Below are 26,021 nucleotides of genomic sequence, written 5' to 3'. Positions count from 1 at the left end.
AGATAAACAAGACATTTAGAGAAAAAGAAATGGGAAATATCAGAGACTCATAGAGAAAAGAGGGTAAGACAGTTCTGTAAGAAACCAAAAGGAAGGAAATTCATTCATATTTTTGCTTTGGACAGAAAACCACCACGAAAACCATTTGTTAGTAACAAACTGATTCTATAAATCCCAATGATTTGCTTAGCCAGTTTTAGTTAGGGTCCTGAAAGAAATGAACATTCGTCTCACAGGAAAAAATAGATATCGACATGCAAAGTCAATAAGCAAATTAAAAACCATGAAAATATTTTAGTTTGACATTATTAAGTAATGTGGCTTATATGTTTTGGTTTGGTTGTCTATGTGTCAAGTAAGAATAACCTGATTTTTTTAAATGCTAACCTGTATTCCTACATAAACATCAAAATAACGCAATGTAAGTTAAATATTTCAACCTTATCAAAAGGAAATAATTTTTATACATGCAAAAATTATTAAATCAATATATTCCAAAAATCAGATTTAATTGAGCAAAACCATCAGAATATCTTTATCAGTGCTATTAAATGGCATAGTTTAAACACCAAGCATTACACTGAAAAATTACTCTTACGAAAGGCTTTCTTCCTTTTTAAGATACAAACTGCCACTGTGATTTAAGGCTCCATTTGCAGCTCATTCCTAGTCACAGTAAGATATGTTAATGTTAATAAAATACAGAAGTATTACTAACTTGCAATGTTAGTATTTCCAACAGAAAATTATTTCTGTTACAGGGATCCTTCCAAGATATTTCAAGATACTATATATGGTTGATTTACAAAACCTGAAAAATTTAAAATCGGCTATAATTACTTTCACTAATTAGGTAATTTAACTATTCAGATGACATGTTTTGGGGAAGATTGGCCAATATCCTTTTATTTAGTTTTTTTTTTTTTAAATAAAGACTGTTTATTCTGTTTCTTTCTCTCTCATGTGAGTAGAATCTGACATGACAGCTTTGTTTCTCAACTACTTAGATTACCAGATTATTAAACATATTGTTATTCCCCAATAGTAAAAATGCTTTCACTTGTAGCAGACAGACGTGAAAAAGGTGGTGGCTAGATGCTACAAACAAATGAGTTTCAGCCAACTTTAGGCAGACTTTTGTAACAGTAACTTTTTTAACAGAGTAATTAACTGTTGGAACAATATTCCTAAGGATGCAGCAGACTCTTTAACTGCAAGTGGTTCATTTTAAGCTAAATGGTTTTATATAAATAGAGCTTTGCACAGGGATAACGCTGTAATGAAATCTGATTCAACACAGATGTCAGAGTAAATGAACATAATAGTCCCTTCTGGCCCAATAAAGCATGAAGTTATACCACAAATTCTCTTTTTGACTCAGTAGACCTTACAGACACAGTCAGCATCCTTTGCAAACAAGGATGCCAAGAGACAAGAAACCTCTTCACCTTTCCTTCCTGGCCATGCTGCCTCGAGACATCTCTGAAGTCCTTACCCAGGTAAGGGAAGGACCAGAGCTGGCCCCGCGCCCTTTACATATTTCACCGGTGTATCAGTTGAGCATTTAGCAGGGGTGGCCGCAGAATGGGCGGCGTTGGGAACCTCCAGCCTGTCCTGAGCCACCCTGGGGCATCCCTCTCTGCCAGGCTGACTCTGAGAGCACCAAGGAACAAGAACGTCCCAAAAAAATGGGAGCTGATATGGATGCCTGAACACAGAAACTGCTCAGCCAGGCTTAGGAAATAAGATACTAAGTACCAATGAAAATAAAATATATTTCATGACTTAAATTTTGCTTAATCAAGCAATTCAGTGACCTTTTCTTCCTAGTATCTCTGTCCATTCTCATCCCTTCTCATAGGGAACACGGTTTTGGTTATTTACATTAGGAAGATTCAACTGGAAGTTTACACTTAACATACAAAAGCGGCAAACTATCACAACTTTCAATAAGTTTACCACAAGCAAGTTATTTGTTGAAACTTTAGGCTTATGTTTGCAAAGAAAATTAAATTTGAGCCCTAAATCCCACTGAAATTCATTGAAAGTCATGTCCTTGCCTTCCTTAAGCTCCTTGGGAAATCTTAACCTCAGTTATTAAATTACTCTGACAGAGAGACAGACTGACAGGGAGGTCCTCAAAGGATGATACTGGAGTTGCTTGGAATAACCATGATTGCGGGCGTTACCAGTGGTCTCTGCTGCTGTCAGAGCTTATCCAAGCCTAATGAAAATCGATCTGGCATCTTTCCACTCTATGGGAGTTTTTTTACAACATGTGACAAAAGAGAGATGTCTTCACACACTGCTGGACCCTTAACTACATTTTCAGATTCATACTGATAGATTTGCTACCAAAACCGATGAAAGCACACACCTCATAGGTAGAGAAAAAGAGTGAAAATGTTAATCACCAAAACCCATAAACATCTAGTACGCCTTCAAAGAGCCAGTATAAAGCATGCAACACGTTTCTATATTGCATGTTATATTTAACTGCAATTGTAATCCATTGTACTCATTATTTTAACAAACTATACTGTCATGAGATTCATTTATGACAATATAAATTATAAACTCAGCACAGCACTCAGCACTATTTATTAAACACATATACTTGAAGATGCAGTGCAAGTCTTAGTTTTGTCTCCTGTGAAACAACTAAAGGTATAATGTGAAAGTTAAAATAATCAAATGTGAGAACACTGGCAATAAAATCCTCTTAAATTTTCAATCACTGTTTAAATCATACTTACTTCTAATATACTCCATACATAAAAATGCAATCTACAATAAAATATTTGCCTTCAGAACAAAAATATCTCTGGTTATCACATTCCTTTGAACTAAAAATATTATGTAAATTATTTATATTATAACATGCATAGATCCATATTTTTATACCATTACATAGATAATTATATTTGATACATTCCTATCCCTAATTTAAATTGCATGTCTATAGTAAATTTTTAAAAACATCCAAAGACTACAAGTCTACTTCTGCTGTGAGTGCTGACACTACACTCGGACCACAAACGGCTCAGACAAACCAGAACAAGTTAAGAAAGAGTCTTTGCAGAACTTCTGAGAAATGCAGACCTCTTCTACAGGAGAAGTTCTTCAGCTATTTCATGAAGTATTTCATGGTAATGCTCATACGCAGAATACAGGAATCAAACATCGCACAGTAAATTCAACTTTGAGATATCTCTTGCCATAATTTCCTCCTCTCCTCAATCAAGCAGCTCACCCGTTGCATCCCTGAGGTCACCGTATGTCACACTGCAGTGACACATCCTTGTCTAGAGGCCATTTCTAACCCCCAAAACTGTGTTAACCCTTGTCAAACACGTCACAGCTGCTCCATTTGTGCTCCCAAACAGCACAGCTCCCACTACGCTGCTCACTGATTTAGAAGTGCTTTGCAGAGATTTTCTGAGCTGGAGGCATACTTTCAGAACCAAGAATCTTGTTGGATCAAGCACAGTTTGCCATCTGCTAACTGATATAATAAACCACTCAGACAAATGATAGTAACACAGCATTCTGCTATTCAAACACTGAAACTGTTGGGAAAAACTTAGCAACTAAAAGATCAAAACACTGCAGTGAAACACTAACAGAGATATGACAGCAGAATCAGACATTTGTTCTTAGCAAATATAGCTGAATAACCAAACTAAAATGTTACTTCCCAGTTTCACATATGTGAAACAATGTGTAGAAAACTCTAACAGCATGCATCTCCTTTTTCACAGGACAAACAATTCTGAGATACCCCCTCAGGCTCTTATCTTTGGGATATTAGCACACAGCTGATGGACACTGCCTTCCCTTGATGTTTTTATGAACCCAGCCCTTCATTTCAGTTGTACCGCTGAAAGTGCCCAGGAAGAAAATCCTGTTTAACAGAGTATTTTATTATTTTTTGTCTTTTTTAGTTTTCATATAATCACAGAAAATATGCAGCCTTTCAATTATAGAAGAACTGGCTCAGGACATGAACTAAAAAATAAACTATTTGCATAGCCCTAAAAAAAAGAAACAAAAAGTGGAAAGCTTAGATCATACTATGTTCTCCTTTACATTGATGTAATACAGAAAAAAAATCCACAGAATTCAATGAAATGTCTTCAGATTGTCACAGGAGGAAACAAAATTAGAAAATGGCTTTCTCTCCTTATTGCCCAGTTCTGGGAATATCCTGAAGACTCTCGGGTGGAAAATGGGAGCGCTGATTTGGGGACAATTATTTACAAATTAGTTATTCAGTAGGCTCACCTGAGTCACAAATTTTATGTGCCATCTTTACTTTTGATAGTTTATTCCACTCGAAAGAAATGAAAACTAGAAGGCTTTCATTTCTGTAGAGATTTTGTTCTAGGAAACAAAAATTTGTAACAATTCTAAAATACTGTAGTTATTGCTATTAATTGGTCTGTTTAATTTCCTCTCCAAAGTCCTCTGCTACTATGGAGCCACCGCACAGCCTTCCCAGAGGTCCTCCTGCCAGTCACCCACACAACGGTTCTCCCATGCCTCAGGCTGCAGCTACCATCACATAATTAATACAACTCCAGATATCTGCATTAGGAAAGACATAAATGAAGGCCAAACAATCAAGTTTGAACCTTAAAGAATGGAAGCTATTCCCCCCTCCAGCAATTCAATTAAAAAAAACCAAACAAAACCAAACCCAAAAGCAGATGCTTAAATATTCACAGCTAGCCCGGTGACACCAGAGATACTAATCTCTGCAGAGATGCGTCAACTTTGTTTATGAGTGGAAAGAGAAAAGCCAAGCCTGAAGAAGAGCTGCTCCCCACTACAGAGTAGATGGGATTCGACAGAGCTTCGACTTCATTCAACTTTACCAGCTAACATTTCTGCAGGACCACTTACTTCCACTTCACACCATTTCTAAAAAATATAATGCATTACTGTATTTTCTCTACCTATTTTATTAATTTTTAATTGAAAATTCTTTGAGCTCCCATTGTAAGAATAATATATTCCAAATCAAAATAAATACCTTATTAGACTGTAACTTCCATCTCCCTATGTGCTACCCAGTGAAAGGACAGCACTTAATCTCAAAGGTTATTCTACACTATTTTATTATTTTTTTTAGCTCAGATTCATCATTGCAGTATCTGAAAGCAGATTACAGCACGGACACTTCAGCACCGATTTAATTTCTCCTGGTTCTCAGAAACAAAAATGAGATGTTTGAGGTAAGGCAGAACAAGGTGAGTTTGGCAGCAAACTACTGCAGAGGAAAGACAAGGAGTACGCCTGTTTTGGGGGATGATCAAGTCCCTATCGTCTTTGTTTCATTTCTCATTTTATCATTCATTTTCAATATCCAGTATTGTATAAAATCAAATGGGTTTTATATTTAGCTGGTATTCTACACAAGCACCACATTAATCCATCATGTATTACTATTAATTACAATATTAACTTGCAAATTTTTATTTACGAGTGTGTCAGAAGCAGATCAATGGATAAGGCAGTTACCTGTAGTGTGGGAGCTTCAAACATTCACAGTAATAGAGGAAAAAGGCCCGCACAGAAAACACTCCACTGAAAGATGTGCAATGAAGATGTTATCATTCCAAACATGATGCTAAAAAAATCCTCTCTTCCAAAATACTAAAAATATATGATCTAATTAGCTATACACTCCTGGTTTCAAGAAAAAATGACTAAAGGAGCAAAAGTTTCAGGCAGTTGCTAAAAAATCCGATGTTTGTTGCAGCTGCCTCTCTTCAGGCCTCCAGAGCAACCACCGCAGGCAGCCTGCGGCTCAGCCGCCGCCTGTGCCTTCACGCCGGTACCGTGCCGGGAAGCGTGTCTGCAGGCTGTTGACCCAGGTGGTCCTGTAGAAGACCTCCCTCCAGGTGGCACGCTATGCTGATGTGGAAACACACCTGCTGGCTGACAAAAACTAAGGGACAGCCTTCAGGGAAAATGGCCTCCAGATCAAATTCAAGTTAACACTAACTTTTTTTCTTCTTTTTTTAATGGATTATTTTAACAGCATATTGATGCTATTAAGGGTATTCAGAAGCCTGTAATTCAGAATTCAACTCCTTATGTTCATTTTCCAGACCTGTAAGCTATTACAGCAGTGCTAACAACGTTCAGCTGGAGAGTCCCAGATGACTAAGGAAACAAACTGCTATACACTGAAAAATCCATCAGAATAGGAAAATCCAAATGCTTTTGTTCAGCTTTTTTCTTGTGACATAAATAATCATTAAACGTTGTGACTCTAATCCAGTACTTTTTTTTTTTCTTTTATTCCTTGGAGAAAGTATAGACTAATTACCTTGATATGTAACTCTTGGACCATATAGTATTGTGCAAATAAGAACACTTTAATCACACAATACCTGCAAAATCTGAATATATGTATTAACAGACAATCAGTGCAATGCAAGAATATATTAAATGCAATGTGATACGGAGGCTTGCTCCCAAAATGGAACAATAAAGCTGTTTGTACAGACAACCATCAGTAGAAGACGTGACACAGGGTTACCTAAACACAGGCAATCTCTAAATAAAACTGAAAAGTCTGTGAATGGCCCCTTACAGTTATCCAAATTGTCTGTGATTACAAGTACACCTCAAACTGGATTATATTAGTGCTCCTGCACAAAGAGTAAATCATCACAGAGATCATCCTTTTATTAATGTGCACTGCTGAAACCCATCAGGGAAACATTTACAAAATGTCAAAACAGCTAAGCTTGAAGCCACAGAACTGGTACCTTCAGTGGGAGCAAATGGAAAAATTCATACTCTCCAGCCTGCTGGAGTCTAAATATGTCTTGAACGACACATTGGATGACAACACGAGGAAGAGGAGTTACACAGAGAGTGGTCTTCAAACCAAATACTTGTGTTTCCCATCCAAGAATGAATGGAAGTTGAAATGAATAGTAAACATTGAGAATTAAAAAGCAAAAATGCATCTCAAAATGTCAAGCTATGCAAATAAGTATACACTGATGGCTAAACATTTTTCCATCAAAAGTACTTTTGCCATCAAACTCAGATTAATAAAAATTATACCTGATCCCAAACCGTTTTCACAATGGAAAAGAAACCCTGTTTTATTGTCGTGGTTTAGGCCCAGCCGGTAGCTGGGTGCCACGCGGCCGCTCACTCACCCCTTCCCCAGCGGGATGGGAGAGGAGAAGTATAACAAAAGGCTTGGGTCGAGATAAGGACAGGGAGAGATCACTCGCTAATTACTGTCACGAGCAAAACAGACTGAATGTAGAGAGGAGATTCATCTAATTTATTACTAGGCAAAACAGAGTAGAGCAATGAGAAAAATACAATCAAGTCTTAAAACACCTCCCCCCACCCCTCCCATCTTCTCGGGCTCAACTTCACTCCCGGCTTCAACCTCCTCCCCCCTCAGCGGCACAAGGGGGCAGGGAATGGGGGTTGCGGTCAGTTCAGCACACATTGTCTCTGCCGCTTCTTTGTCCTAAGGGGGAGGACTCCTCTCAACATTCCCCTGCTCCAACATGGAGTCTCTCCCACGGGCTACAGTCCTTCACGAACCGCTCCAGCGTAGTCTCTCCCACAGGGTGCAGACCTTCAGGAGCAGACTGCTCCAGCGTGGGGTCTCTCCCACAGGGTGCAGACCTTCAGGAGCAGACTGCTCCAGCGTGGGGTCCCCCACGGGGTCACAAGTCCTGCCAGCAAACCTGCCCTGGCGTGGGCCCCCCTCTTCACGGGTCTACCAGTCCGGCCAGGAACTTGCTCCAGCGTGGGCTTCCCACGGGCCACAGCCTCCTTCAGGTGCCTCCACCTGCTCCAGCGTGGAGTCCTCCATGGGCTGCAGGTGGAATCTCTACACCCCCTCATCCTTCCTCCATGGGCTGCAGGGGGACAGCCTGCTTCACCATGGCCTTCACCACAGGCTGCAGGGGGATCTTTGCTCTGGTGTCTGGAGCGCCTCCTCCCCCTCCTTCCTCACTGACCTTGGTGTCTGCAGAGCTTCTTACATCTTCTCACTCCTCTCTCCGGTTGCAAAAGTTTCCTTTAACTCCTTTGTTTTCCTTCTTAAATATGTTATCACAGAGGTGCTGATTGGCTTGGCCTAGGCCAGCGGTGGGCCCATCTTAGAGCCGGCTGGCATTGGCTCTATCAGACACAGGGGAAGCTTCTAGCAACTTCTCACAGAAGCCACCCCTGTAGCCCCCCCCCGCTACCAAAACCTTGCCACACAAAACCCAACACATTTATTTTTCCCTAATCGGTTTGGTGACTTGAGAAATGTTTAATAAACAACATGCGTTTTCATTATTTCAGATTACTTAAATAAATTTGGTAAAAAAGTCCCAAGAGGACTTGTTATCTGTTTAAAAATGAAAAAGCTTTACAGATCGGATCCCGCTCCCATTCAGTATCAGGTATACCTCATTATCTTCAGGGGGAATATGAATGTGCCAACGTTAGTTGTGATTTATTAACTTTTTCCGGAAAGCTTTTCTGAATCTAATGTTCATTAGATGCCACACTTGAGAACCACAAGACCAAGGCAGCAGTAACCTATCATGACTCTGGCTGCCATTAAGCACAAAAGCATTAGTATTAATTAAACGCCTCCAGACCTTCCTTTCTGCTCTGACTGTGCTTGCTGTAGAGCTAATTGCTTGTCTTCTCCTCCAGCACACGCTTATCATGCCTACCCTGCTGCATAGCAGCCAACTTCATGTTTTCTAAATGGGATGAACAGCCTGCAGATAGTAACTCTGATCGCTTCAGATCTTTTCAGGGTGCCTCGTAAGACAGTTGAAACGTTTTATGCAGACTAAGTGATCTTAGAGTTTTTCTTCATCTAAATTTTTCATATTAGGAAATGAGTTGAATTATAAAACTTAAAATCTCTGTGGCCTTTTTAAAGCAAATGCATCAATTAGAAGGATGAATAGAAAGGTCTTGATTGCAGCTGACATTACAATTGTGAAACATTAACATTTGCAGCTGGAGAGAAGGGCTTAGTTAATATAAAGACTAAGAAGTACTAAAGAATGTAGGAGATACAAATGACAACTATGTTTATCAAAAAAAACCAGCTCTGAACTGATGACACTGACTTGTGCTCTATTATTACTTGCTTCACAATCCCACGTAAGAGGATTACTGTCTATTTTGGCACTATGCATAACAAGAGCATACAGCACATCACCAAGGGGTTGTACAAAGAGGCTGCCTCATATCATCACACCCACACATATATTCCTCAAGTCAAATCTCCTGCATCAGAAAACCACCAGCTGTCAGTTCCCCAAGCTCCACACTATTTTGTTACTCAAGAAAATAGGGGGGGGAAGCAAAAAACTCAACACATTTTTTGCTTTTAATTTAACAGGAATGCAATACAGCCTAAATTAAGGGCACAATTGTTGTAATATTTTTCAGTCCTCTGCATACAAAAATAACCGCACTGCTCCTCACACTCTGTATCCTGATTCAGTAGAAAAGCAGCAGACAGCAGTCCTAAGAGCATCCAGGGACTCTCTGACACAGTCACAAGGGTTACGCTACCGTCTCTTCTAATGCTATGCTACTAATTCTTCTAATATCTCCAGACAGGCCACACAAACTGGGATTAATCCAGCACTAGAAGAGTTGCTTAGCCCAGCAGTTGTACTTTGGAGAAATCCTAATGCTCAGACTACAAAATAACTGATATGAGCATCTTATTAAACTAGACAAGGGAAATTCACCACATTCCTAATACACAACACCATTCTTTTTCCTGTCAGGCATAATTCAAACAAAATGCATCTGACGCATTGTGTAGGATACCTATCTGCTAATATAAACCTCATGGCTCTCAAACTCTTCTACCACAACCATTCAGCAGTCTTCTCACTGGCTGAACCAGTTACATCTTCTTCTCTTACAGGAAAGTGGTCAACACTGACCCAACAGTTAGCAAAAGATTTCAGTATGCCTACTTGGGTAAACAATGAGATGTCATTTCTCACATACCCTAAAACTGTGACATATGATAGATCCCTTTTTCAGTCTCTGTAATCCTCAAGATATGCATAAATATACAGTACAACTCTGAGAATTAAAACAAGGGGGTTTCTTGAAAGCATTACATTGCATCACACCCACGGTAAGCTCTTCTTTTTGTAGGATTAAAATTTGGAGTGTGGGGATGCAGGGGAGGATGAAAGGGAGAATAAGGATGAAGGGAAGTTAATTACAGATCTATCTGATCATAAACAGCTCATTTTTACCTTATGCGAATACTTAAAATATTACTACTTACCCAAAGGAGTAATAGCTGCTCTAACAACATCAGTGTAGGAACTCTTAAAATTATTTTAGTTTGTATATTCCTCTATTTTTCTCCAGTAAATTGCATCTCTTATCCTTACTGTAGGCTGAGAAGGCACACAGGTACCCAAGGTTTCTGACTCACCAGATTTAAAAGCTCTTTTCACCTCCTTCACCATTAGCTGACCTGGCAAATACTAGTCAATCAGTTTTACCTCATTTCTTATAGAAGGCTGATCTTATCATAGAATCATAGAATGGTTTGGGTTGGAAGGGACCTCAAAGATCATCTAGTTCCAACCCCCCTGCCGCAGGCAGGGACACCCTCCACTAGACCAGGTTGCCCAAAGCCCCATCCAACCTGGCCTTGAACACTTCCAGGGATGGGGCCTCCACAACCTCTCTGGGCAACCTGTTCCAGTGCCTCACCACTCTCACAGGGAAGAATTTCTTTCTAACATCTAATCTAAATCGACCCTCCTTCAGCTTAAACCCATTACCCCTTGTCCTGTCACTACATGCCCTTATAAACAGTCCCTCACCGTCTTTCCTGTAGGCCCCTTCAGGTACTGGAAGGCCGCAATTAGATCTCCCCAGAGCCTTCTCTTCTCCCACCTGAACAATCCCAACTCTCTCAGCCTGTCCTCATAGGAAAGGTGCTCCAGCCCTCTGATCAGCTTCGTGGCCCTCCTCTGGACTTCTTTTAATTACCACAAATGCACAGGCGCAGCAGCCTTACCCAGTCTTTTTATTTTGCCTTTCAAGGTGAAATGCCTCTCTATCTGCTGTCTGTGTCCTACTTGCTTCTGAGCGTCCAAAGATGGAGCTTATTGAGCTATGGGTTATAAGCTGGAGTTCCAGCTTTGGAGACTTATAACCCATAAACTCAGTAAGCACAAAAAATGTCCTAATCAAACCAAAAATCAATTGCTAGCAAATATCAAGTAAGGCAAGGATCAAAAGCTAATGAAGAAAGGTCTTTTTTATACTTATCCATAGGCTCAGGCACAGAGGTACTCTAAATGCAGAGAGTACTCTCTCCCAAATGAAATGCTCATCTTCTTTCTCCCAGAGCTTTTGGAGAAGCCATGGGAGTAAACATACAGATATCATTGCCTACTTTGCATCTGCAGCCAATGGAATTCACACCGGCCAGCTATATCTTTGCCATTACCATTACTGTCCCATTAAAATATTCAGTCACTGAGGCCAATGAATATACAGAGCTTCCACCTAACAAGAGACTGCAATTGCTACTTAGGAACTATAATTTAGAGTACAGCTCTTCCTTCAAGCATCCGTTCACACCACAGCGCTGCCTTTGAAAAATTATTTACGGTATGGCATTACGTGACCGTAATGAAGTGCTGAGTTCAGAGCCTTTTTACTCTCTTTATATAATAGGACTAATATTCCTCCAGTTACACAGTACAGGTGTGGTAACAAATTAACACCTACTTGTTTCTGACAACCCCAAAATCCCACTTCCTACCCTCAGTCATGCTATCAGCAGAAGAAATTTAATTTTCTGAAATTCCTATTTTAGGTCAATTATGTAACTTACCAGACAAATGTGTGAATTTGTGTGCATCAGCACTACCATATTGCAGACTCAAAAGCTCATGTTTTATCTATATTCCCCCATGACTATAAAATTTCCCTAGGGATCCCCTCACTATTTTTGTCATGAGAGAGCTGTATTAAATCGAGTTGATATAAATCACCCATTTACAAAAATTACAGACAAATATTACGTAGTGGTCATCTGCAAATTTGTTACTTTTTAAAATGAGAGGGTTATTACTGAAGATATTTGCACTCCAAAAGGTTACACTCTCTATTAAACCTCGTCTTCACTCACTGGGATGAAGCAACAAACAGAAACGTAAATTCAGATTCACAAAGTGGCAAACTATTTTGTTATTATTTTTTAAACTCCAGCTACTGAAACAGCAGGGACAGATGGATGGTGTGGAGAGGCATGTTGGGAAATGCTGGGCTGGGGGAAAGAAGTGTGGGCAGAAGAAAAGCTTCTCTGTTGTCTCTATCTCCAAAACTCCCTTGCCTTGCCAGGGGCTTTCCCGGACTGCACAGACACTTACAGAAGCATCTTCAGCCCTCCCCATAGACTCCACCTGGAAGTGGCCCCAGCAGGTGCCGCCTGGCCCACAGCCCCTTCTGGCTCTGCCCTCCACCACCTGGGACCACACCAGAGAAGAGCACTGCTGGTCCCACGCCGCTGGCACTGAACCTTCCCTTCTCCTTCACCTTTCCTGGTTTTGCTTCAGCTGAAAAATGCCACCTAACCAGCATCCTGAGGGTATCCTGCTCGTGAATTTCACGTGGTCTTGACTTCTGAGTGTACGAGCTGATTCCTTTGGGACCTTTCATAGAAAAGGTAGTGTTTTCAGTCGTCTTACACCTAGCAAAATCTACTGGGTCAACAGCTCAGTTGAATACAGCAATTTCTCTTTAAGTACAGTGAAAGCTTAACACACAGCAACATCAGATAATATCTTACAGAGTATTTCCTTTAGATATTTTTAGACACAAATGAGGCTGGCTTAACACATTCTGTTTGAGTAATTACAGGTTAGCAGCCACCACAGTGTGCTCACAACTATTTCACTATCTGGTTTATCTACAAAAACACATTTCTTAAAATATGTCTGGGGAGGTTGGGTATTTAGATTTTAATCTAACCAAGGACTGATAAAAAGAAGAAGTGAGAACTAAGGTGTCATTGGGAGCACTTGACATCAGGAGCCCACTGGCACCTTTGAGTGCCTACACGACACCTGAAGTAAAGCACCGTGAACAAATCTGTGACAAACACTGCGGTAAACTACAACCTGAGCATGAAACAGCAAATACCATGCCCTGGGTAGCAATGCATCTATCAGAAGATACGCTCGGCTAATACATGGATTATCTGAAATATTCTGGCTCTAGAGGATAGCTTAATTAATCTAGAAAGGAAAGGATACAACCACAGGAGAATCCATCCAGGATCTACTTATTATCACTTAGAAGCAGCTGATTGAAAACAGACAGATAAATATGGAAAGTAGTTGCTAATTTGCAAAAGCTTACTGAATTCAAGCAACTTAAGAGCTGGTAGGTGGTTTCAGAGCAGCACTGGATTTTAAGAAAATCAATTTTGAGACACTCTTGAGGCTTTCATTCTAATCCTGTAAGCACCAAAAATAAAAGGTGCAGAGGGTAATGGTCAGACTGAGGTCCTGCTGTGCATGGTGCAAGGCAAAGAAAGTGTTGATATATGTAAGGGAAAAAATGGGAGCAACCAAAAATATTCCAGCAAGCTAATGAAAAGAAAGCAGGCTGCTGAAAAACCCATACTCAAAATGGAATAGAAAATCAAAGAGAAGCAGCACAGGAGCATATGATTAGTAAACATGCAGTACTGTTTTGCAAGTACTTCACATGACACAGTTCATGTTTATTTTCTTTGAATAATTTTGTATCCACTTGTTCAAATTACAAGTAAAAATATACATTATTTTTCCAACTGCATCTCCTCCAAACTCACCATAAAATGTAATTAATACTCGAGTACGATGTTTTTAACTGGTGTAATTTGTCTTTGCTGCCAAGCAAGCTGTTTACCTACATGAGAATTAGTGCTTTCAGATTAGACTATCGGGTCTAACGGCAGCATAAAATAGCACTCCAGTTTCTGTGTCCGCACTTCCCGATTTCTCAGGTAAGAACAAATTCACCATGGCAGAAGAGAAGGATGGAGGAAAGGGAAGACGAAAGTCCTGGGTTCGTTAGCTCTCCCGTTAACGCCATGCAGTGTCTGAATTTCTGGCCTGGTGACAGCACGACAGATGCCCAAATTCCCAACTGTTCAGCAGCAAAGCAGGACACAGCCCATACTTCTCCGTGCTGCCGGACACTGACATATTCTTTCCCATCGTGGGAAACGTCCTATTTTTTTCTGGGTACTTGGAAGGACTTGGGGTACGGATCTGGCTGACTCAAGTGGAATTAGTTTGCACTGAACCGCAGAGTTGTCTGCTGCCATAGACTTTGCTAGCTCCGGCCCACGTGCCCGAATAGTCCAACTGAGCCGTGCTGCTTGAATAAAAGCATGGACACCAGGACCCAGAAGGCCAACAGAGTTGTTTGCTCCTTGTGCAGAGCCCTCACTTCTAGAGGTTCCCCGGGGAAAATATTTCCCTCTTCCAACTGTGCCACTTCAGCACCTTCAGATTACAGCCCTAATAACTCACAGCAACCCCCCAGCTACTAAGGGGGGTTGCAAAGGCACCCTTGGACTTGGAGCTGAAATTCTGACAGCTCTGGAAATGATTCACAGGAAGGCAGGCGATCGGCTTGCCCTGCCCTCAGAGTCCACGTGGCACCGTCCAATCCATCAGCAGCATGACACAGAGCTAACACTTACTTGACTAGAGTCAACAGAGGCAGCAACTGCCAGAGGGGACCAGTTGAAGTATGTGCCATTTTTGCATGGTAACGTCTCAGCTGTTTCCAAAAGAAATGGGAAAGGCATGTAAAACCAACAAAAAAGGAAAACTGAGTTCATGTTTCCCAAGTAACAAGGGTTTTAAAAGTGCTATCAGGGTGAAAAAGACTTAAAATAGGATTAAAAAGAGAGCGTGAGACTAAATAGTCTAATGACTGAGTTACTTTTCTGCTCTTTTAAAATCCATGGATGAAATCCATTCGCCTACTTTAAAAATCAGAATTTTTAGGTGCTGACCTTCAGGATGAAACAGCAAGTCGAGCCTCATTTATTTAGTTGCCCACGTTCCCTGCACAGCCAAGACAGAAACCTGCGTATCTTTGAATGATGGTAGGGAGAAATTCTTTGAACGATGGTAGGGAGAAATCCAGTCTCCTCTCTTTTGACTGCATAAGCACTTTCACAGCAATTAAGTCCTCCCAGGTGAGGTGGCCACTGAACAAAGGTTAAGGGAAAATGCATGAAACGCAAAGCATCTCTAATCCACCTGCAACAGGAGTAGTTACAGGGACCCTTTACAAAATAGTCAGGGTATCCAGCAGACAGCTCAAGTTTCCAGCCCCGGGGTAATCGGACACTAGATCCCAAGCCTTCAGTTCCTGGGAGAAGGTACAAACAAGCTGTTACTTAAAGGCCACTTTGACATCTAAGTTTCCAAGCTTCTCCGGGGACCACGGCAGGTTCAGATGCTTGTCTGCCCAAAGAAGCAGAGAAGAGAGGAGCTGCTCTCCAAGAAAACACCATTCCCAAACTCGAGCAGGTGAAAAGGGCACTCTCAGCCTCAGAAACAAAATGCTAAACATTTTGACAAATGCTAAGAAAGGAAAACAACTGGGCCTGCGACTTCAGTGTGTTTCAGATCCCTGGATCCCACCCAGTTTTTCTCCTTTAATACAAAAGGATAGAGACAATCAGGGAAATATGTGCATAAGTCTCCTCTTGCTCCTAAGAAGGGCAAAACACATTTTGCCAATTACTTCAAGCGATGCTTTGTCAATACAGCTGTGAACAATGACATAGCTCATGGCAAGGACACCACGGGAGAGATGCAGAAAGCATCCCCAAGGGACACGACACTGGCAGAGCAAGGGAAGGTATATCACTCACAACATTAAATCCCCCAGGCAGAAAACTTCAGAGGAAAGGCTGCCCCGACCTTTCATCGAACTCATTGCATGCACACACTGCTTACATGGACACAGAACCCCACCTTCTCTAAATGCCTAAGAAAATTATATTTAAGATTATACTATGAGAAAAAAAAAAAGGTATCGGTCCACCTATGGAGCAGGAGACTAAATTGGAGAAGAAAAGTATAATTTATCTGTTTCCTCTGCTATAGCAAAGGGCAATAGAACTGCATAGTACTACTTTAAATAATTATTAGGAATCATGCCTGCTGCCTGATCAGCATTTTAATAAAAAAGGTGTTACAGAAATGCCAGAGAAGCACAATACTGAACCCTCTGAGTGCTAAATCATGTGTTGGAAAACAATATAATCCATATGCATAAACACACCCACCATCACTTCACCTGTATCCCAAAATGCTCTCTACACCCAGCCGAGAGCACAGCACACTCAGCCTGCAGCTAGCTCTGCCCAGCCAAGTGTGCAAACAAAGCAAGCACGTTTGCACAAAAAAGACTGCCAATGGGCCAAGTCTCAGTGTTAGCCTACGTTAGCCTATAAACCAAGACGTGACTTTCACTAAGATGAACTAAAACCCTGTATTTGACAACTAAGCTCAGCATGCTCTTCTTTTACAAGGGAAATACAGCAAGCAATAAAAAATGCTGGTGAACATGGCCTTTTGCTTCAATTTTTGATTCATAAAATCCTGCCTCCTCACGGACATGCTGTAAAAATAAATGTACTATGCCTGTAGGGTTTACCAACTGTAGGGATCAATGCTGAGAAAACCCTGTAGGAAACTAGTCTTTTCTGATATCGGGTAGCAGGAAGCATATTCAATGTAAACCACAACTGGTCATAGGCTAAATGGTGAGAATAAAATGAAATGCTGGTCAGCTGCTTCACTGCTTCCAGACAGTCCTTCCTGTTCAGCTAGAAAGTTGATCCTGCCTTGGAAAACCTCAGTGATCTTGCAGCATCCACCCAGAGGACCTGATGCCCCTGACAGACTCCAGCCCCTGTCCTCCAGTGGCATCCGTAACTCCAGAAGTGGCCAGACCGAAACAAATCAATCACAGCGGCACAAAAATGCAGGGCTTCTCGTGCCAACATCCAGGCAACGGCATGTTATGGAGGCCCAGCTCGTTCGGCAGCTGGACTCTGCCCCAGGACCCAGCAGGCAGAGGTGGTGGGTTTCTGAGGGAGTACATGAAGCTGCTCCTTCTGCCCCCTCCTTCCAGGCAGGACATCAATATAAGGGTACATTTAACTAGAAATACAATAAATTCAATCAACATATATACATGTTGATATGCTCTGGGGAAGTCTGTAAAAGACATGAGGGGTACACAGAGCATCCGGCTGTAAAACACCGGTAGGAAGGTGATTTCCAAGTCGAATACACTCACAGTGAAATGGTTTACCTAATGCTAGAAACAGCAACCCACAAATGATCCTCATGATAACAAAGCTAGAGTCCAAGATATTTTTGAAACTAGTCTAAATATTTGTTCTTTTTCCAGGTTAAGAAAGGTTTTGACTTTCCTGGCTCTCAAGCCATTATCTGCACCAGCCCCATTTACATGGGTTTATCCAATTTTTCAGCTCTTAGCTCATAAAACCTTTACCTTCGCATTTTGTAATTATGGTTTGTTCCCAAAACTATGGAGAGTCTGCATGAAATTAAACTGACTTAGACCCTTTTGTCATATCATATCCTAACCAGCCGATAGCATTCTGGAAACTGAAATAAAACATCCTTAGCACAATGACTAATTCATCCACTAGTCATTTTTGGGGGTACTAGTGAAAGCCATTCCTGAATGCTCAAATATTTTCATTAATGTAACATTTCTGTAAAACCTAACATTGACTTTCTATGCACAAATTTTCAAAGTAAATTCCCTTTTTATCACAATATCCACTTGCAAAAGAAGCAAAATATTTAAAAATTATTCAGGCACTATAATACCACTAAAAAAACTTCCCTTTCCAAGTGCCACAGTTCATTTTAAGGAACTGCTTTTAAAATTCATGATACATTCATGATACAATCACAAGATAAATTCACATTCAAGACAAACTATTGGATCCTTACAAAAAAATCCACAGTATTTAGGAAAAAACTGTGTTTAAGTGTTAGAATTTGACAAGTAGCAGAAACAACATGGAGAGCACAAAACAAGACTCATGAAGTCCAATCTGACTCCAAATTAAATTGCAATTAATTTAATTAATTAATAAATTAGAAGGAGAACTGACACACATCAGGCAGCTGACGACAGACATGCTACAGCATGGCTAAACACAGAAGGGAGAGACTTTAGGAGCGGGCGGAGACAACTTAGTGATTGCTCAGTTTTTACAGAAAGTGTGTAACTTCCATTTTGGATTATCTGTGATTAAGAGAGCCGGTTCTTATATTTCCTAGGCACCTGTTACAATCACCACTTGCTCCCAAGCCTGATGTCATACATTTTCTCAAAGTTAGCATCAGGGCATCAAAGCACCGCCAGGTTTAAGGGGCAGGAGGACCCGGAGGTGGCACTGCCTTAACAAGGAAGAAACATCCTGCAGAAGAGTGAGCTTGCACATTGCTATGCAGGCAGCCCAAATACACATCCTTGCTTGGCACCTTTGTCCTACTGCAAACCACATACCACCTTGCAAACTGGCGCCTTGCCACCCTGACAGATGGACTTAAGTGTAGGCAGCCAAGAGACTATGTATAAGCATCGAATATGTTTTTTGAGAGCAGGACTTCCAGCCAGGAATGTTAAAACAGCTGTCCACACTGAGCTTGCATGCCTACACTTAAGAGGATATGCTATTGCCACTTGAGCCCTGAGCTGGATTAACTTGGAAAATAAATAAAATAGCTTCCACAGCCACATAAGGTGAGTTTTTGCAGAATCAGGATTAGTGATACTCAGGGGGGCTTTACTGACCTACGATTAGTGGGCACACTCGCAGGGTAGAAGAGCTCTTCGGCTCTGCAGCTCGGTGGAACTTTTATCGTGTGCATGCTTGTAAAGAAAGTTTCTCACCTGAACACATCTTTATATATGTTACATTTCTTTGGAAAAAAGAATAGAATGCATTACCAGCATGATTACAAATAAACACGTTAGTGACCTTCCACTTTATGTCAGAGGATACCTTTTTTTTTCAACTGTCCTCACTCAGACACATGTATCCGTACAACTCACATCTGTCTCACCAGGCTTTCTTCTCTTTTCAAAACCTCTCGGCTCCCATGGCCCACTCCAAGACTTTTTGTTAGCTCATGTCTACATGCAGACATACATTTTACATTATGACATCATTTGCATAGCTTGCCCCAGTAATATAATCACACTGCCTTGAGAAACAGGCATTGCGTAACGCAAGATGTGCAGTGGCTGGCCTGCAGAGCCATGCCCCGGCCACCTCTATCCCATCCCCGTGCCTGGCTGGGCTGCCTGCCACCCGCAAATCCCTCTCCTCGAGGACATTAAACATTCCAAACCTCTGAGAAGCTCCAAAAACCATGTTTGCTCACATCAACGTGCCAAACAATGATCTTTTTTTCCACTGAACTCAGATTGTACTCCTGCCCCTCAAAAAGTCATTGGCCTAAGTCTAAAGCGAGGTAAATATTCAAACCTGAGGGAGTTAAAAGTTTCCTCAGAATTTCACACTGTTTAAAAAAGATAATACCAAGATTTCTAATGGCAGGCAACATTGCTTCTAGCCCTGAGTAGCTTAAAGACTGAAAGGAGGTGATGGTACATTTTATTCTATGTTTAAACATGCTTTCTGTTCATTTTACTTCTTCTCCCTGTGGACACAATCAGATCACAGGCATAAATTTTTCATTTACACTTCAGCTGGGTACCTCATCTTTGCTTTTCTGTATCACTGCGTATGAACTTCAACTTATTCCCAGTATAGATCAAAGCTGCCTTCAGTGCCTGGTGACAGGGTCACACAGAGTCTTCCAACAGCTGCTGGTGTCTTTTACCTTTGTTAACTTTAAGGCTGATCTTTGCCGCAATTAAAAGTTACCTGAGTCACTTTATTACGATTTCCTGTGCTAGAAGCACTTCAGCGGTAGGCATCCTTTTTCCTGCACAGTGAGGATTTCCGACCACTGACCTTACTCCCCCTTTGGTGAAGACTTCTTCCTCCTTTTACACCCTTCATCTCTTTTACCCTTCGTTCCTCACCTACAGCCTTTCCATTTCCTTTTTTTTCCATGTTTTTGAGAACTGTATGAAATCGTCTGTTTGCAAAAGTTTCAGTCCCCTCTCTGCTGCTCCGAACTACAGTAACTAACCTCAGCAACAAGATGCTTTGCTTTTTCATACTGCCAATAAAGCTGATTACAGGTTAATCAAAATTTCCATACCACTGAACCTTTCTGAGAGGGGAGGAAGAGAGGGAAAATTCTTTGTCAAATATTTCATTAGGCAGATTAGCAATGCTGTGAAAACAACAGAAAAAACACGGTAACCCCTCTTCCGTCTCCCGAAAACCAACAGTGCCTCAGGCTTTCTCAAGACACCGCACATAGACTGTGCATGGCTTTAAAACGGTTCAGGGAACAGTCAAACTGCTGAAGAACAGGTCAAAAGGAATAAAAATACTTATTTTGCTTATTAAAGTAATTGCACACACACGCCGAGTGTATTCCTTTCATGCGTGTCTATTTTGCACAGAATTATTATCTCCACAGTTATCGTAAAGCCAAAGTAAATTGAACTGCAAATGGTAATGCTGAGCATCCAAAACCCCTTGGCAGCTCTCTCAGCCTCCTAAGTGCCTCTCCTTATTTGAAAAGAATTTGAAGGAGTACGTGAGGCTCATTTCTTACAGAATCATGTGAGATACTAATGCAAATTCAGAAAACAGTCGGTCGTCTTACACGTTACACAAACTATCGAAAATATATGGTGTTCGTTATCATGTTCAAACTCAAAAGAAGTTTAGTACACAGTTATCTGAGAAACCCCTTTCTCCCACCATAACAAGGACTATGAGGAAGACCGGTCCGTACCTCACGGAAGCAAGGTGCCAGATCGGACTCTGATTTTGTTGCGTCCCTTGAGCTCCCATAACTGGGCTCTTAACCCTGAAGGTTTTACTTGCTGTTTTTTATCAACAGGTTTTTTAACCCATTCTGAGTTGCCAGATGATTTACCGATGCCAGTCAAAATTCATTGCTGATTAAAGATAAATGAATGCTGGAAAAGTAAAACGAAGCATGCCAAAATCTCTGAAAGTTCTTATAAAGGCTTAACACCATAGATTGAGACTCTAGGCTAAAGGCATGCTGACCAAAATTTAGACCAAAATTCTGTATTAGCAAAAAGAAACTTGAAGGGACATGGCAAACTTTAACATTGCTTTCTGAAAAAGTCACTGGCTAATGCCAAGTGCCAAAAAGCATTAGAGAAGCCGACCTGTGCTGTCCTGTTTCCCGTGCGGGAGGGCATGAGCACAGCCACTTTTACGCATACTATGTTAGCTCCACCTGTTACTGCTGTTCACCACTCCACAAAAAGAGGAAAAAAACAGTTTAAAATAGGAAAGCATGGCAATTTTACTTCAAAAGTTCACTTCAGAAGGAAAGCTTAGCACAGATGTTGTTCAGAAGGAACAGGGCAGAAGTACCTATAACCGGTCCCTCAGAGAGATCTGGGGTTCAGCCTTCAAAGCACCCTGGTACTTAGATGCCTTACCTAGGTAAAGCGAGGCATTTTCTTTCTTGACATTGTCATCTAAGTAGGTTGGTCCCAAGGTATAGATGGGTGTCGAGCCCATGCCAATGAGGATTTGGGCACAGATGAATAAAGCTACATAGAGAGAGTGGTCGTTTCCGCCGGAGTCCTTGACACAGGCCGGCGAGTCCCACTGCTCTTTGGCGGTGCCATTGCCAGTCACGCACAAGCCCTCGTTACTGACAGAGGAGTTCAATTCCTGGATCTGGTACGGCGGAGAGATGAAATGAGGTAAGGAGAAGAGCGCAGCCCCCAGGGCGATGAAAAACCCCCCTACAGCCAGCCAGAGCGGCCTCCGTCCACGCCCCCCGAAGTAGCTGATGAAGACCACCACCACCAGGCTCCCGATGTCGAAGCAGCTGACCAGCAGCCCCGACTCCGAGCTCTTGAGGCTGTATCTCCGCTCAATGGTGGTGATGACGCTGCTCAGGTAGCCGGAGACCATGAGGGACTGGATGAAGGTCAGGAAGCACATGCACACCAAGAAGAAGCGGGAGTCCGCCAGCACGGCCCGCAGGCACACTCTGCCCGGGGGCCCTGCCAGCAGCACCGGTGGCGGCGGCAGCGGGGGGCCCGGGGACACCCCTCGGCCGGGCGCCGCCGGCTGGCCGCGCTCCGTCCTCCGGGGGAAGCTCCCGGTGCCGCCGCCGCCAGCGGGGGCCCGGGCAGTCCCGGCGGCGGCGGCGGGGCCCCCGCCCCGTCCGTCCTGGGGAGCCGGTCCGGCCGCTGGGCTCAGCGGGGCGCCGCCGCCGCCGCTCCCCCCGGCCGCCAGGGGGGAGCCGAGCGCGGCCCCGCAGCCCCGCGGCGCCGCCCCGCCGAGCGCGGGCAGGCTGCGGCACCGCGGCGCCTCCGCCCGGCCCCCCGCCGCCGCCGGCTGCTCCGCCCCGGGGCGCCGCTGCGCCGGGGTCTCCGCCGAGGCCATGCTGGGTCCGGCCGCGGCCTCAGAGGAGCCCGGCCGGCTCCATCGCCGCCGTGCGTCGAGCGCGCTGAGGGGCCCGGCGGGAGCGCAGTATAGCGGGGAGGGGAGGAGGGAGGGGAGGGGGGTGGCCCTAGCCGCGGCCGCCGGCCCCGCCGCACGTGTCAGCCAAAGTCCTTTGTGGCTCCATCCTCCCTCAGTCTCGCTCAAGGGGCCGCCCGCCCGCCGGGGCGCCCCCGCTGCCCGCGGCTTCTGCTCCCCGCGGCCACATGCCCGCGGCGCCGCGCTCAGCAGCCGCCCGCCGGAGCCCCGCGGCCAGCCCGGCCCCCGCAGGGGAGCGCCGCTCGCCGCCGCTGCTGCTGCTCCGCCGCCCGCATCCTCCTTTCTCCGCGCCGCCGACGCCGGTGACAGACCTCCGGGGGAAGTGCTGCCGATCTGCGGGGCGGAGAGCAAGCACGGGAGGTCAGCGGCGCCAGCCCCAGCGCCCCCCTCCCCGCCGCCCCGGCCTCTGCCCGCCCGACCCCGGAGTCCGCGTTTTGCTCCGGGGAGTGCTCGCCGCCCCCACGGGGGGCAGGGCCGCGGGAGCGCTCCGGGGACCGCGTCCTTGGGGACAGCATATGGATTTACATAAGAGCAGGGCCGGACGTATGCGTCCGTGGCCCTCGGCCAGAGCGCGACCCTTTTATTTGGCGCCGGATGCAACAGCCAAAGGTGGCCGTGCCAAGACTTTTATTTTCCAGCCTAAAAATAAACACGCTGAAATAAATACTCCGCTACAACTCGGCGGCCCGGGGAGCGGCAGCGGGCGGAGGAGAGGGGAACAAAGCCGATGCCCGGCAGCAAGCACCCCGGGAGCCGGCACCCCGGGGCCGATCTCGCCGCCCTAGCTCGCCCGGGTGCCCCCCGTGCCCGCCGACACGCGGGACCGCCGTGCGACAAGTGATGCCCAGCCCTGCCTACCCCGGCAGCGAAACACGCGTTTTGCCTCCTTTGTCCGCTTTTGTCTCCCCGCCGCCGCCTGCTCGGTGCGGAGGGGCGGGCGGGGGAGGTAGCGGCAGCCCGGGCAACCGCGCCCCGGCGGCGGCTCTCCCCCCACCCCCGGAGGGTGTGCAGCGGTCAGGGCGGGGGGAGCCGGCGGGGCGCTCCTCCGGGCTCTCTCCTCCCGGCCGCCGCGGAGAAGAAAGACGGGGCTACTCACCGTGCTTGCGGCGCGGGGGGCTGGCCGGCGAACGAGCCGGGGAGCCAGCCGGGCCCTGCGCCCCCACCCCGCCTGTCACCCAACGCCAGGTCCCCCTCGGCCGCCTCCGCCTCCCCGAGCGGCGCGGCGGAGCGCAGGCGCGCCCGCCGCCGCCCGCCGCCGCCGCCTGCGGGCCGGGGCGCCGGCGGGTCGGGCTGGGGCGGGCGATGCCGCCTGGCACTCGCGTCCTCTCCGACCTCCCCTCGCCGCCGAGCAGGGAGCGGGTCCCGGGGCCCCCGCGACCTGCACCGACGGGGCAGAGCGGCAGCCCGCCATAAACCAACTTACATCCCCTCGCAAGACTCTACGGAGCCCCTGCGGGAGGGTGAGCCCGGCGGCGGGGCAGGCTTTGCGAGGGGCTGGCCGGTGCCTTCGCTCGCCTGTGGAGGTGCCGAGTGCTGCAACTTGGCGCCCGTCGCTGAGAAAGTCAGCGGAGAGGAGCGGAGCGCCCCGCGAAATGTAGGCGCGGTTGTCAGCCCCAGCCGGCATTTAGGATGCTCCGTGGTGTGGCATCGCGTTGTGTAAAAAATAATGAAATACTCGGAAGACAAGACCGCAATTACAGCGTCTGCTGAAAAGTGAGAAGAAAGAACGGGAGTGGGGGTGTGTGTGTATTTTTTTATTTTTAGGAAAATATAAAGCCAGGCCACCTGATGATCCATTTTGTCCAGGGTCTTGTCTCCAATGTAAACTATCTCCAAAAGTGGAAAACACGCACAAAACCTGGGAAAAGTGGTTTGGAGTTTACTTCTCATAGAGTTCCTTCCTAATGCCCCTCTCTCAGTTTGTGTCGTGCCTTGAATTGCACTGGTTTGTTTTCCTCTCAAGTCTCTGTTTTCACAGCCCTAGTACTAAATAGTCCTGCAAATTATTACATGTGTTGCGGTTTGATAGAGGGTGGACTGATGAAATATTCCTCTTTTTGCCCTAAGTTTTACCATAAAATAATGCCAAGGAATACACCAAAGAAGTATAATAGCCTACACATTTCTGAATAGCTAGTGCTTTTCTGGCAGGATAGAGGATTTACCTTTGATTTCTTTTCCCTCGTTTAAAAAAAAAAAAAAAAGGTGTTTAAGACTGACTCACCATATTTGTTTACTTATTTATAATCTTGATCGATAAGATAGTTTCATAGGATACCATTTTCAGTTTTTATCAAGCTTGTGCTTGATACCTCTTTGTGCTTGCTTAGCATTCAAACAGCTCAAGCTCAACACAGCCAAAACAATTTTTTTTTCCCTAGGTTTTCACCATATTTCCCATGTCAATGAGGTACCCCAAGTCCAGTGGTTGTCTTGGCCTGCAGTTTTAGCATTCTCTTCGATTCAGACAGATTTTCAAGGATTCTTGAAAAACTCCTTGCACTTATTTTTTCCTTTTAGATAAGGTCTCTAACACGGTTTCTTCTATTTCATCATCCCAGAGCTTGTTTTTACTGCAGCTCCTCTCTTCTTGTTCCTCTTCCACGGTCAGCCCCTCGTGTCCACAGCTTTGTTCACGCCAGCTCTGGCCCTCAGCTCAGCCCTCAGTAAGCTGATTCAGCTAGCTGAGGCGGCAGGAAACCAATCCAAGGGAAAGAAACTTTTTTTTCTGGTTTTATGAGCTGGATCACTTCACCAATGATGGAAGCACAAGAGCTTGCAAAAAAAAAAAAACCAAAAAACAAAAAAACCAAAGAGATGAGGTCGTGCGGAAAGAGGAAGAGAGGATAGTCCATTTCAACAAGGACAAGCTCTTAATTCAACTCAGTCATCTCATTGAGCCATCCCTGAGAACATACATATAATTCAGCTGGTAGGCAGTAACCCATTAAGCTTCAGTAACTCCATTGCACTTGAACTAGTATACGATGAGCTGATAATGCAGTTTGTAAGCTTTACAGATCATGTCTTTATATATCAGGTTTGGGATCTTGTTCTATGACCAGGATTGCTAGCCATTGTTTTATAAAACCAACAATAATTTTCATGAGATTACAGAATAACCATAAATATCACCAAAGCATTCTCCAATCCCATGGGAAAATATAAGGGTGCAGCATTCCCAGCCTTCACAGCAGTTGCAAACAGTACAGCCTGCAAACAAGTACAATTGCAATTCTTTCTGCAGTGGCAAACAAACTAAGAGATAAAA

The 26,021-nt window shown here is 44.3% G+C and overlaps 1 protein-coding gene across 3 annotated transcripts in view; it reads right to left on the bottom strand.

Annotated features, from left to right (window-relative positions):
- The window catches only part of SLCO5A1 (solute carrier organic anion transporter family member 5A1), an 86,528-nt gene extending 62,263 nt beyond the window's left edge, over positions 1-24,265 (bottom strand). The window contains exons 1-2 of one of the 3 annotated variants that reach the window (XM_054818112.1): positions 24,174-24,265; positions 21,694-23,083 (exon numbers count right to left, since the gene is read on the bottom strand). In XM_054818112.1, coding sequence (XP_054674087.1) covers positions 21,694-22,654 — 961 coding nt within the window. In that variant the 5' untranslated portion in view covers positions 22,655-23,083; positions 24,174-24,265. The other 2 variants (XM_054818110.1, XM_054818111.1) reach the window with 2 other exon arrangements.
- Between the last annotated feature and the right edge of the window lie 1,756 nt (positions 24,266-26,021).

The sequence above is a fragment of the Grus americana genome, chromosome 2 (genome assembly GCF_028858705.1).
Source record: "Grus americana isolate bGruAme1 chromosome 2, bGruAme1.mat, whole genome shotgun sequence".
Lineage (NCBI taxonomy): Eukaryota > Metazoa > Chordata > Aves > Gruiformes > Gruidae > Grus > Grus americana.
This window is presented reverse-complemented; position numbering and strand designations above follow the sequence as displayed.